The sequence below is a fragment of the Nanorana parkeri genome, unplaced genomic scaffold (assembly GCF_000935625.1).
Source record: "Nanorana parkeri isolate BGI_ZX_2015 unplaced genomic scaffold, ASM93562v1 scaffold529, whole genome shotgun sequence".
NCBI lineage: Eukaryota > Metazoa > Chordata > Amphibia > Anura > Dicroglossidae > Nanorana > Nanorana parkeri.
The window spans coordinates 488,883-501,550 of record NW_017306797.1 but is presented as its reverse complement, the minus strand read 5'-3'; the positions used below and the strand labels follow the sequence as shown (position 1 = coordinate 501,550).

The window sequence follows — 12,668 nt, the reverse complement described above, 5'->3', positions numbered from 1 at the left end:
CAATGGGAAGCCCCAAATTCCACCATTCGGCGCTCAAGCATTTCAGGGCGGGCCTAAAAACGGATAGGAACGCCCACGGTAATTAGCGCAGCCAATCAGAGACGGTAAAGTTGGTGACGCAGTATAAAAGAACGTGACGTAGGCATTTAGTGGCTGTCTGGTATATGAAGCGCGGTCCCACGGATTGTGATTTGTGAGAGTGACTGGTCTTGGAAGGAGGTAAGTGGTGGGTTTTCTATGGCTGCGGTATTGTTTTAATGGGGGATACATTGGGTTACTGTGTCCTTCTGACTGGGGGTGTAAAGTGTCCGTTGGGAGAATTCTCCCTGTACAGAATGGAGATTCCGCGGACGGGACTTTCCATGGAGGGCCTAACCTGAGTTATGTAACCGAGCTGCGCTGCGTGCATGTCGTCATCGCTTAATGATTGTGTAGTCGCATCGCTGATCTCCCTGGCTTCCAGTGTTAGATGTTCAATCCAAATCATTGTGGGGGAGGGGTGAGAGCCTTTGCTGGCTCTGTTTTTTTAGTGGGATTGTCTTCCTGTCATGATTATTCTTCCAGAGAGGAATTGAGGGCAGATCGGCCAATAAATAAGATGGAACCCTCGTCCGAATCTTATCCATGGCGCAGACTGCCCCTCACTTCCGGTTTGTAAAACGTTTGTCTCCTGGACAGGAAGTGGGGAATATCTGTAATGGGGCCTTGAGTTGCGGTAAGATTCCAATTATAGCACTTTAGGCTCCATAGTCAAAGCTGAAACCTTGAGATAAGGATTATTTTCCTAGAAGTCCAATAGAGACAAGGATTGAAAATTACCATCACATGGATGGAAATAAAGATCATTATCCTTGTGTTAAAGCTTTGTGAACTGAGGGGGACATCTTAGTGTATGGAAGCACTTTATACTGATATCTGGAGCTCTCTGTTAGAGAGATTTACCCTTACTTCCTGTCCTGCTGATAATGGCTTCCACCAAACAGGAAGTGAGAGAAAATTTACAACCATAAAACCGATGGAGGTTCTGGTTCCATTATGGAATCTGATACTCTGTTAAAATCAAATCAGTGATGGTCTCTAACCACAAAAGGGAAATCAAATTAAAAGAGCAGAATGGGAACTTCTCTTTTTTTTTTTTCTTTATATAATTTTTTTTTTTTACAAATGAAATTATAACCATAATTGTGCCTTTTTATTTTGGGAAACTATTAATTTCAAAATCAGATGGTAAAATAAAACACCATTTTTAAATGACGTTCTTTAAGTCTCTGATGGCATTATCAAATGTTCTGATGGGATTTCTGTATAAACGCTCGTATGGAAATCTTTGCATGGCCAGTGTTACTTCTGTCTGGGTAAAGGTTGTCGGCAGGACAGGAAGTAATGGCCAGTGTTACTTCCTGTCTGGGTAAAGGTTGTCGGCAGGACAGGAAGTAAAGAAATCGTGGATCAGCTTTGGATAGCAGTAAGTCTGACGGGGTCTTACCCTTCCCTACTATTCAAAATTAAGAAAAGGCTTTGGCTGGCCATGGGTCCTGTAGCTCTATGTACATTGAGGGATAGTTATCAAAGCTGGAGCCAGTTGCCCATAGTGACCAATCCGCTTCTATCTTCAGTTACACTTTGCAAATGAAAGATGGAAGCTGATTGGTTGCAATGTACAGCTGTGCCAGTTTTGATACATTCACCCCATTGTACTTTATCCCCCATACCATCCGCACTCAGGCCTTGCAACGGGCAGTTGAGTTGCTTGTAAGTAGACGACTGATGGCAGGCACGGCCTTGCGTGGAGGGAGTGAGTGGCAGGCACGGCCTTGCGTGGAGTGAGTGGCAGGCATGGCCATTGTATTGCATGGAGGGAGTGAGTGGCAGGCACGGCCTTGCGTGGAGTGAGTGGCAGGCATGGCCATTGTGTGGCATGGAGGGAGTGAGTGGCAGGCACAACCTTGTGTGGAGTGAGGGGCAGGCACGATGCATAGCATGGAGGGAGTGAGTGGCAGGCACGGCCTTGCGTGGAGTGAGTGGCAGGCACGGCCATTGTGTGGCGTGGAGTCTAACAAGGAAACCTGGCTCTCATATGGAGGGATTTTTTGGAATCTCATCTGTGTCCCTCATCCTTCATTGTCTCCTTTGGTCTAAAATATAATCCTCTAAATAAAATGTTCTGATCTCATAAAATGGGTGTTTATGAGTAAATATGGGTGCCCTTCCCATGTGTATAGAACGACTATACCCAGAAATCAGGCTTTGACATGTATTAGTGCATAATACACATATAATCATACACAGCGCTTTTTTTTATTTTATTTTTTACATGGTTGCACATTCACATCAGTCCCTGCCCCCAAGGAGCTTACACTCTCGGGTCCCCATCTCACATGCATACATAGAAGGCTGATTTAGAAAGGAGACATTAATCCTACCAGCATGTCTTTTGGAGTGTGATAGGAAAGCAGAGTACCTGGGGGAAACCCACGCAAGCATTAACATGCTGATCAGATTTGAATGTGACCTGGAGACTGTAGATTCTTTCATGCAGTTTTAATGAATCATCTTTAGAACAATTTGTTCTATTTTCATCCTACAAAGGAATTGTAATGTACCTACCTTGGTATAGCTAGCCTGGGTACACTGCCTCCAACAGGATTAGTATGGAGGCTGCCATTGCTCATCACCTTCTGTAAATACTAGTCTCCAGTACTTTGAGCCGCTATCCTGGAACTAGCATGTAGGTCCAAAAAGTCAGAACTGATGAATACTTGTTCTTGTTCAGTGACTTGGAAAGTGCTAAAGCTGTTGGATCGGCATGACCGCAAGGGAACAAGTGTTTTTAGGAGAAGGTTGGCAATGGTAGATTCCATATGTTCTCGTGATGGACTTTCTTCCAGCATCAGCCTATTGTCTTACATCCCAGCCATGAGATGGCCTGGAAAGAGTTGGGCAAAATATTTTACTTGGCAAATTGAACCCATTGTGTCACAATAGAGTGTAAACTTAAATTATAGATTGTCATTTCATTTACAGCTAAAACATGGCACGTACAAAGCAAACCGCCCGTAAATCAACTGGAGGAAAGGCTCCACGAAAGCAGCTGGCTACAAAAGCAGCCCGCAAAAGTGCGCCCTCTACAGGTGGTGTGAAGAAGCCCCATCGTTACAGGTAAAGGCTTTTCTAATTGTTTGTATGCATTGATTCTGTCATTGGAGTCTGTTTAAACAGCCCCGATGCTGGCGACGTACACTGTACGTCGTCAGTCACGAAGGGGTTAAAGTCTCTACCTTTGCAGTGGGGTTTCCCCTCCTGCACTGCAAGGGTTAACTGCTTAATGCTCTGAGACCTGTGTAAAGCAGATTTGCTTGCCTGATCGCTAACCTCTCCACCATATGCTCTGACTATCCCTTGGCATCTTCGCGTCTAATACAGGGCTATGGGCCCTGCATTAGACATGTCGTCAGCACCTGAGGGGGGTGGTCCTGGAGCTTTTGGCAGTTTGAATCCGGTAACAGTGCTTTACACAGGTCCTGGACCTTTGCTGTTGGGAGTGGCACTGAAATGTGCCTCCTATTGGTCTTTGTTTACTTCCTGTCTTGGAGCCATAATGGGAAGTGAGACAAAACTGCACAAAAGTGAAGTGAATTTCCCCTCCAAGATGGGATGTTACAATTCCTGTTGTCTCTATTGGAAGATTCCGCCTTCCCTGCCTGCTTGGTGACCTAAAATAGGAGATACCATTGCAGACTTTGAAGGTGCAGAAACTAGCTTGTCCTCGAGCGAGTCACTGGTATGTATGCAGCCAGTAAGTGTAAGAGAAAACCCCTGACCTGCATATTTGCTTTACTGTGACACAATAAGAGTTTTGTGTCTTCTGAGAAGCAAGTAAACAGTGACACTTAACACTAATATTGAGGTTTGCTTTAATAACCTCACCTGTCCCCTGGCTCATGTGAAGGAAATGCTCATCCTATTAGATGGGTTAAGCTAGCTGTCTGGATGTAATTGTAGTCCGCTCTCCATTGCTATACTGTAATTGAGATGTTGGAAGCTAATGTCTTTTTACTTGATTGTTTAAGGCCTGGAACTGTTGCCCTGCGTGAAATTCGCCGCTACCAGAAATCAACCGAGCTGCTGATCCGCAAGCTCCCGTTCCAGCGACTCGTGAGAGAGATTGCTCAGGATTTCAAGACTGATCTGAGGTTCCAGAGTGCTGCCATAGGGGCCCTGCAGGTAAACACCATTATACCTACACACTTATCTGTCGCTATAGATCTCCTATTGGAGGTCTTTCATCTTTTGCCATTTTTATCAGATTTATGAGGGTGGCAGATGTAGTAAAATCTAGACTGACACTTATGTAGGGCCTGAGCTTTTACCCAAATTAAAGGAGAACTATGAGGCGAGTGCTTTTCACTCACCTCATAGTTCTAGCCGACCTGTGACAATGAGACTGTCACAAAGTCGGCTCAGTAGATCGGGAGGTGAGCGAACACATACCAGGTTTGCTCACCTCTCGATCCTGTCACGGCTCTCTGCCGTGACAGGGGAGGGGCTGGATTTCCCCTCCCAGCTCCGATCCTCCAGCGCTGACTGGCCGGACGGGGGAGGGGGTGGGTACAGCTGGCTCTGCCTCCTAGATGGGCAGAGCCAGCCGGGGCGGATCCAGACATAATTGTCAGGATCCGCTTCAGCGTCTCAGTATACCGCAAGCAGCAGCTGAGCCTAGGGTGACGGGAGAACGCTAGATTAGGTCTGTGTATTTGTGGCTCAAGTGTGCTATTAGAAGTAACTTTGTAACAGGTGGTGAAGGAGTTTTTTTTGGAAGACAGTCTCTTCTGGTATATAAATGGCTGGCTAGTTTTTCTTAAGACTTAAAGCCCATTTCCACCTTTTGTGGTGGTATTTAAAAATAAAAATATGCCAGCATTGTACAGTGTACATGAAGCAGGCATATGTGGTTGCTGTATGTGAACAAACCACCCACCTTTTTATTAGTATTTATAGTGACCCACACACACCCATTAGTATTGATAGTGTACAGTGTTGTGTGCAAAGGCAGAGCTGGTGTTTAGTGATCTTGTTACTCAATCACAGGTAGGGGGCAGCTGCTTTCCAATCTGACTCTGGTGTCAGACCATTTCCTGTGGAGAAAACTTTGATTTTGTAGGATTCTGGTCTAATGAAAAGCTCATTAAAAAAAAAAAGCCAGCAATGCGAGTAATGAAAATGTGCACCCGTACATTATCACCACCTCTATTACCACAATAAATGCTAATCCCTTACAAAGGTGGAAATAGACTTTAAAGCTCCACATTCATGAGTCACTGATGTGAAACTAGTATACAGCAATTAGGTCAGAACTCTATTTGCATACTTCGTCATACTACAGGAAGTGTAGAAGCTTGCCAGTTGCATCAGTCTGGGTACCCAGGCTGCAAAATTTCCCTCTATACTATGTTCCCTGGGAGGAGAAACCAAGGTTTTGTTTTTTTTGGTGACCGTTTAAGAACCCTGAGCTGTCTGCATTTGGCTGCAACAGTTTTTATTGCCCTCTATTGTGCCACAACGGCAGGCTGGTCTGCATAGAAGAGGCTTCAGCACCTCTGGGTACTTGCCGGTTTTGCTTACGGCTTCCTTGATGGCCATTATGAGGTTGGGAGTGCAGAGGATTTCCTGTTTGGAATGGCCTGGCTCTTAATCATAGAGACTCCTGCAGTTATGTTCTAACTAATGCCAGTTCCTTTTACCGATCTACAAAAAATTCCCTGGTTTCCTTGATTGGGAAGCTTTGCACTGACCTGCATGCATGTGTTCACATGAATCATTTATCTGGGAAGTGATTGCTTACATCAGCTGCTTCATGCTTTGTTTTTGCAATGTGATCTACCTCCCTAATTCCCTGTCTTTGATCCTTGCAGGAAGCTAGCGAGGCCTATTTGGTTGGTCTGTTTGAAGATACTAATCTCTGTGCCATCCATGCCAAGCGTGTGACCATCATGCCCAAAGACATCCAGCTTGCCCGCAGGATACGAGGGGAGAGGGCATAGACGCACGTGGAAACTATTTTTTAGTAAACGCCGTATATATTACTTTGGTTTTATTTCGTGTTTATTTTATATAAATCTGTATTTTTATCTTACAACCATTCCATCTGTCAGGGTGAATGCTTATGATCAAGGCTGCCCTTTGTTGCCTGCAGAAAGCAGGGACTTCAATGTAGGACAGCAGGTGCTTTTTTGCTATTTGTATGATGTTCCAGGGTGCTTTGCAGCCAATGCAATAACTTGTTCTATGGATCACTTGGCTTGACTAGTCAGGGGGGCAATGCTGCCCTCTAGTTGGTTCTGTCTAACTGCACAAGCCAGACACATTCACCTTTTGTATTTCAGTTGTTACATGCTCATTTACAGAGTTGATCAGCAACTGTGTATAGGTTCATCAGATTATCATATGGAGATTGCTAGTCTGATACCACTGTGAATCTTGTCTGTTAGTCACTGTCCCATTGTAACTCATAGCTGTGTAGTTGAGTCAATGTTCTGGTGCTTAAGTGCAGATTGATGTGTTAACAAGGCAGCTAAACACATATGTGCATTTATCAAAGCTATTTTATATTGTAGTGTCACTATTTTAAATTAAATGTTTTCCAATTAGTCCTGTGTGCTCATTTTATTTAACACATCAATTTTGTATAAAAATATCTTTATTTACATAAGTGGATACAACATACATTGTGAGAATGTAAGGGTAAGCAATGGAGTGGTCTGTATTGACATTCACTGTCTTCGTTAGTACTTCCTGATTAAGTAGTGTTGGTTCAAATCACACAAACCATTCTGTATGCTTGAATCCTGCAGCTGTAATGGAAGCATACGTTTACAAAGTGAATATTGGCTTAAATACAATGTGCATTGGAAGGATAGTAAAGTTCCTGCCTAATTGTTCTAGTGCAGGGGTGCCCATTAGGTAGATCGTGATCTGCCAGCATCAGCTTTGAGAGCTACTGGTAGATCACGAAGGGTGTGAATGGCGGCCCCTTTATTCCATTTTGGTATATTTATTTAACTGTGTACACATGATTACCTATTAGCCTGAGTCTGCTGAGCCAAGCTCCCCGACACCTTTCTGGTAGATACTGGTGGTTGAAGTGCTATGTATTACATCAAAGAATATTAGTTTACACAGCCTGTTGCACTGCACTGTTTGCAAAATACAGCCGGGAGAGTGAGGGGAGAGACGGCCGGGAGAGTGAGGGGGGGGTTTCATTGGTAGATCTCGTGTAGCTTGTAATTTGAAAAGTAGACAACACAAAAATTGAATTGTCTGGGTGCATTCATGGTTGTTAACCTGCATTGTAAGAAAGCAGCCCATTCATTTTAATTGGCTCCCAACTCACCCCAGTGCAAGCAAAAAGGCACAAACACAGCTCATGGTAGTATGTTGCTGTAAGGTGTAGTGCAGCTGCATAGCCTTCAGCATATTGGGGTGCCAATAAAAATATTGGGCACCACACATGGGGGATTTTGAAAACTGCAGCAGCTGTGCATGGCAACCAATCCGCTTCTCTCCATTTCAGCTTTGAAAAAAAATTGATGCTGATTGGTTGCCATGCACAGCTGTTCCAGTTTTGATTCCCTTCATTGAATTGATTCCCTTCATTGAATATGTAGTACAGAACTACACATGATTGCTGAATACATGCATTTTAGTGGACACTTATACCCTACTATTGCAGTGTAGCAATAGATTATTGGTAAATGTTTGTTAGCAAGGATGAGCCGGTACCCCAAACATACACACTGACTTCTGACCTACTTCATTGTCTTGCCTTCACATAGTCCTAGTTCTGAAACCAAACCAATGCCAGCTTCATTAGACTTCAAACTAGCAGGGAAAAGGTGCACATGAGCAGATCCATATACAATGTCCACAGCACCATTTTAAGCTAAACCCTATGTTGTAGCTGTTATTCACCCTAGAAGTGGCACCGTCATTGAAAGGCTAATGTAGTCCATGTCTAAATTGAGTCGACCAGTTAAAAAAAATAAAAAATAACCTGACTGGAGACAAGTGCAACTGGCCACAATAGCAGCTGGGATTAGTGACGTTTGCTGGCATACTAAACTGATCCACTCTCCAACTGGATAAACGCTCAGGGGGATTTATCAAAACGTAAGCAGACAAAATTGAGCAGTTCACCAGGGCAACCAATCAGCTTCTCTTGTTCAGTTAAGCTTTGCATGTGAAACATAAGCTGATTGGTTGCCATGCACAGCTGCTCCAGATTTTGTCTGCTCCAGTTTTGATAAATTCCCCTCTGTCTTTTGGCTTTGGTACACTACTCCTGTCTAGGTAAAGCGCTATCTACAATTCCATCTGGATCTAGCCTCTTGCAATACTGGCAAATGTTGGAGTCCTTCAGGTGCTATTCCATTCATTCTGCTGTAATCATTCATGAGAACTTAATGCCAATGCTACAAGTGGCTTACATTTCCTAATCTCTGTAATGCTGCCTAGTGAACTGCACATTTTCTCATCTGTTGAGACTCCAAGTCATTCCTCTTCAGGTGATCTGCCACTTAGGAGGATTGGACACAGACTGCATGCCACTCAAGAATCCCTCCTACCAGCAGTCCTCAGTTTTTTTTGTTTGTGTCCTAGGAGAATGGAAATCTCTTCAGCTCTATTGTAAGTCCTCATTGAGACAAGTGAATAGGGTGGGTAGGTTGCGGTGTTGTGCTCTGGCCACAGCAGCAGTCTGCTAATGCTGTATACAAACTGGCCCATTAGTGGTGACTAAAAATACCAAACCTGGACAAACTCACAAAAAAAATCAAGGTCCAGCCATTGTGTTTGGGGACAGAATTGCTAGTCACCTGAAATGCAAAATACAAGTCTGGCTGAGCTGCTGCTATTTGCACACGGTGTACATGCAGCTGTCCACCGGCCACCCATATGAATGATGCCTAAAAGACTTTGCTTTTCTTGCTAGCACCTATTTCTTGTTCAATACAGACTCTGCTCAGGGTTTTGGGAGTAGCCGAGGGCTTGCCCTCCACCTGAGCCTTACTGCTATGCCACTATAAGTCTAATTCTAGACATGCTGTACCATGTACCCCCAGCTCCCACTCTTTAACATCTCCAGTGCTGCTTGCATCCTGGACTCACATTGCCCTCTCCAAGAGTCCGCCATCTTCAGAGTCCTAGGTTCAGTGGAGTGTGATGAGCTACTTTGAACAATTGTAACCGTGGAGGCCACAAGTGCATTCCCAAGCCCTCCCCTTTCTGTACCATCTGCATGTCGCCTTTAAGCCATCTGCTGCTGAGACTGAGTTGTTGCAGTCCTGATCAGGCAAGCATGCCTCCAAAGAACTGCTGTCTTTTAGAGCCCCCTAAGACCTTCTGATGCACCAAGTATTATTCTATGGACACTGGGAACACCCTCACTACCTACATGCTTCCCCAAACTGCTAATTAGTCTTGTACCAGTTTGGATACTTTCAAGTGTTTGACTGAGGAACCAATCTGATCCATGTAGCCTTTGAGGGATGATGCCTCTTCAGATCTACTCTGCCTACCATTATCAAGGACATTACGGGTGGCCAAAGCTCCTATCTGCTTCAGTGGAAGAAGCTGAAAAAGCAGACTAGAGTCTTCTCCCTCGCTCTCTGTTAAAAAGTGTCCTTTAGTGTCCATTTCTCACCTTCCATGGTCCTGAAGCTTGGTTCTCAGTCCGCCTACAAGAACTGGGGCTCAAAATCCACCAGATCCTCAGAAAAACCTTCCTTTGCAAGAGAGTGCACCTACACTTTCCAAAGTGGGAGCACATTTGTTAACCTGTGCAGACACTCTGCTTATATCTCAGGACACTTGGGTGTTGGCTGTGGCTTCTAAGGACTAAAAGCTGGAGTTTCACTCTCTACCCCTGTCCGGTCTTATGTCATGACCTTCCTGTGTCACTGCACAGATTAGCAGGTTTCATTGCCCCAGTTTCTTCTACTCCAACCAGTAAACCGTTCCCAAACCCAAAAGGTTGCATTTGCTCCAATCTTGGATTTAAAAGCACCGACTGTCTTCAAGCTCATTTGAAATTGCCTCCCTTTTACAGGGAGACCTTTTAGCTTTAGCTTGCGGATCTCAAGAAGGCCGGTCCCTATCTTTCCAGCACATAAGCATTTGCTGTGGGACCCCTAGACTACAGTTTGTGGCCGTACCTTTCAGGCTCTTTTCTGCATCTTGCGGGTTTGCCGCATTCAAGCTCTCCAGCCCTAGTCTTCTAATTACCTCCTTTTGCAGGAGAATCCGTGGTCTGGTTGTAGCCTCCTTGAGGCAGTCTTGTGCCAGACTTCTACAATGCAACAATCTGTAATGGTAAAACAGGTCAGGCTAGTCTGTTTGGGTGGCACTGGAATCAGGGAGGTTCTTCCTTTCCTTGGTAGATCCTCATCACTAATGCCAGCTTGTTGGGCTAGGGAGAATTTCTGGGCACTATCAGTGTAGGGCACATGGTCAGAGGAGTATTCTTCTGATCAACATCCTAGAACTTTGGCAGTGCTGAACTATCCTGCTGGAGGGTCATCTGACCCAGATTTAGTCAGATAACACAGCAGTGTCATACATCAATTATTAGGGAGGAACCAGAAGGCTCATCATGACATGCGGTAGATCAGATCCTGATGTGAGGATACTTCATGTTCCAACCTTGTCCGCCATTTACAGTGCTCAGCATGAGTACACCCCAACAGATGTCAGAAAACCTTTACTTTCCTTTCAGAATCCTGATTAGTTGTTGCAGCCCTAGTCGGCTCCATAGATCGGGAAGTGAGGGAACACATACCGTTGCTCGCTCACTTCTCAATCATCTCCGCGCAGAGAGCTGTGACTGTCACTCACAATTCCCTCCCCCCCCTCCACACTCTGATCCTCCAGTGTTGACTACTCCGTTCTGGACAGGGAGGGGGCGAGTACAGCTGGCTCTGGGTCTAGATAGGCAGAGCCAGCTGTCATTCACGCAGCTGGGTGGAACAGCATTATCAGGATCCGTCCCAGCTGCTGCGGTCTCAATATACTGCAAGCTGTATATACTGAGCTTGCGGTCACAGGAGGAGGTTAGTATATGTCCATCCATGACCCTTAAGAGAACTATGGGGGAAAACACTTACCCCAGAGTTCTCTCTTAACACCTCGACAGGAGCGTCTGCTGATGAGAAGGGTTGAAGAAAATCGTCATGCAAGTTCACTGCAGTTAGCTAAAGAAGTAGAAAGCCAAAACGGGGGTGATTGTTTCCCCGTGAAACAATACGGCGTACACCGCAGAGGAATGGCATGCATGAGTGTCGTCCACAAAGGAAGCCTCTCCTAAAGGCCCATGCTGAAAAAGAAGACTACTGGGTACAGTGGAGTGATGAGCCCAAGATCAATGTTTTTGGAACTGATGGCTTCTAAACTGTATGGCGTCGCAAAGGTGAGGAGTACAAAGAAAAATGCATGGTGCCTACAGTGAAACATTTTGGCGGCAGTGTCCTTCTGTGGGGCTGCATGAGTGCTGCTGGTGTCAGGGAGCTACATTTCAGTACTATAAAAGAGTCAGGTGTTTTACTCTCTCGTTTCAGAGACCATTGGTCTATCATTCCATGCAACTTCGTAAGATCTGAATCTGGTTTTCTCTGTGCTTCAGAAACTGCCATTTAAAGCTATGAGATACATTCCTTTCTCTATTCTCACCCACAAGGCGGTATTGCTTGTAGGCATCACCTCTGTGAGGAGAGTGCCTGGATTGATAGCCTTACTCAAGGAACCCTTTCTGGTTTTGCATATGGGCTAGGTTGTGTACAGGCCTAGGGCTTCTTGTTCGGTGCATGTTCCTCAAATTTCCACCCATTGTCTGCATGTCATTCAGACAGTAAGAGTCTATCAGCCATTGCTTCTTTCAGAAAGACTAATTCCATTTAAGTCCCTGTAATGTTGTTGGACAGACTATTATCCAAGCTTATGGGCTCACAGATTAGATTCCACCCTCTTAGGCGCACCCCACTGGATCTGCGAGTGCTTCTTGGGCTTTTGGCCTTAAGCAACTGTTTTCCAGATTTGCAAGGCTGCCAGTCCTCAGCTTTCTGTTACTTTCAGGGGCCTGTTAGCATTTATTTGCTACGTTTCCCACTCCTCAGACTGATTTTTAGAGACCCCAAAGGTGAATGACTTCCCTCAACTGACAATAAAGAAAATTAGGATTTTTGTACTCACTGTAAAATCCTTTCCTTAGAATCCACTGATGGGCATCTATTTTTTAAAGAAATTTATTTTAAATCCCCCCCCCCCTAAAAAAGGGGGAGATATCAATAGCCTATACTACACATTGCTCGAGGTTCATTTGTATCAATTTCTCTTCCCCCTCACCTCTGATTACACGAATAGCACCAACGGGTGGAAGTCATCATCCCAAGCCCAATCTCCTTTACAGCGTGTCGGTGACCATACCCACCAGTTCACTTTTTACTTTTTGGTTGTGGCGCGTCCTACACACACCCACACTTCTCTCTCCTACCCCTCCAGGCTTCAAGGGCCTGAAGGTTTTAGGTATCCATGATTTACTAACCAGCAACGTTACTGTCCTGAAACTGATGAGTCCTAGTGACGGAGGAGGTGGAGGAAGGAACCAAAGGATGGGCAAGGCT

The 12,668-nt window shown here is 45.0% G+C and overlaps 2 protein-coding genes across 2 annotated transcripts in view; one reads left to right on the top strand and one right to left on the bottom strand.

Moving 5' to 3' along the window:
• The first annotated feature begins 3,018 nt into the window (after positions 1 to 3,018).
• On the top strand, positions 3,019 to 6,269 carry LOC108791155 (histone H3.3). Its single transcript, XM_018561547.1, has 3 exons — positions 3,019 to 3,159; positions 4,071 to 4,224; positions 5,913 to 6,269. Exons 1-3 carry the CDS (start codon positions 3,032 to 3,034, stop codon positions 6,039 to 6,041), a joined length of 411 nt encoding a protein of 136 aa, XP_018417049.1. The 5' UTR covers positions 3,019 to 3,031; the 3' UTR covers positions 6,042 to 6,269.
• Positions 6,270 to 6,801: 532 nt separating this feature from the next.
• LOC108791152 overlaps positions 6,802 to 12,668 on the bottom strand; it is a 35,916-nt gene continuing 30,049 nt past the window's right edge. The window contains exon 16 of the mRNA XM_018561543.1: positions 6,802 to 6,851. Coding sequence (XP_018417045.1) covers positions 6,817 to 6,851 — 35 coding nt within the window. The 3' untranslated portion in view covers positions 6,802 to 6,816. The remainder of the gene's footprint in view (positions 6,852 to 12,668) is intronic.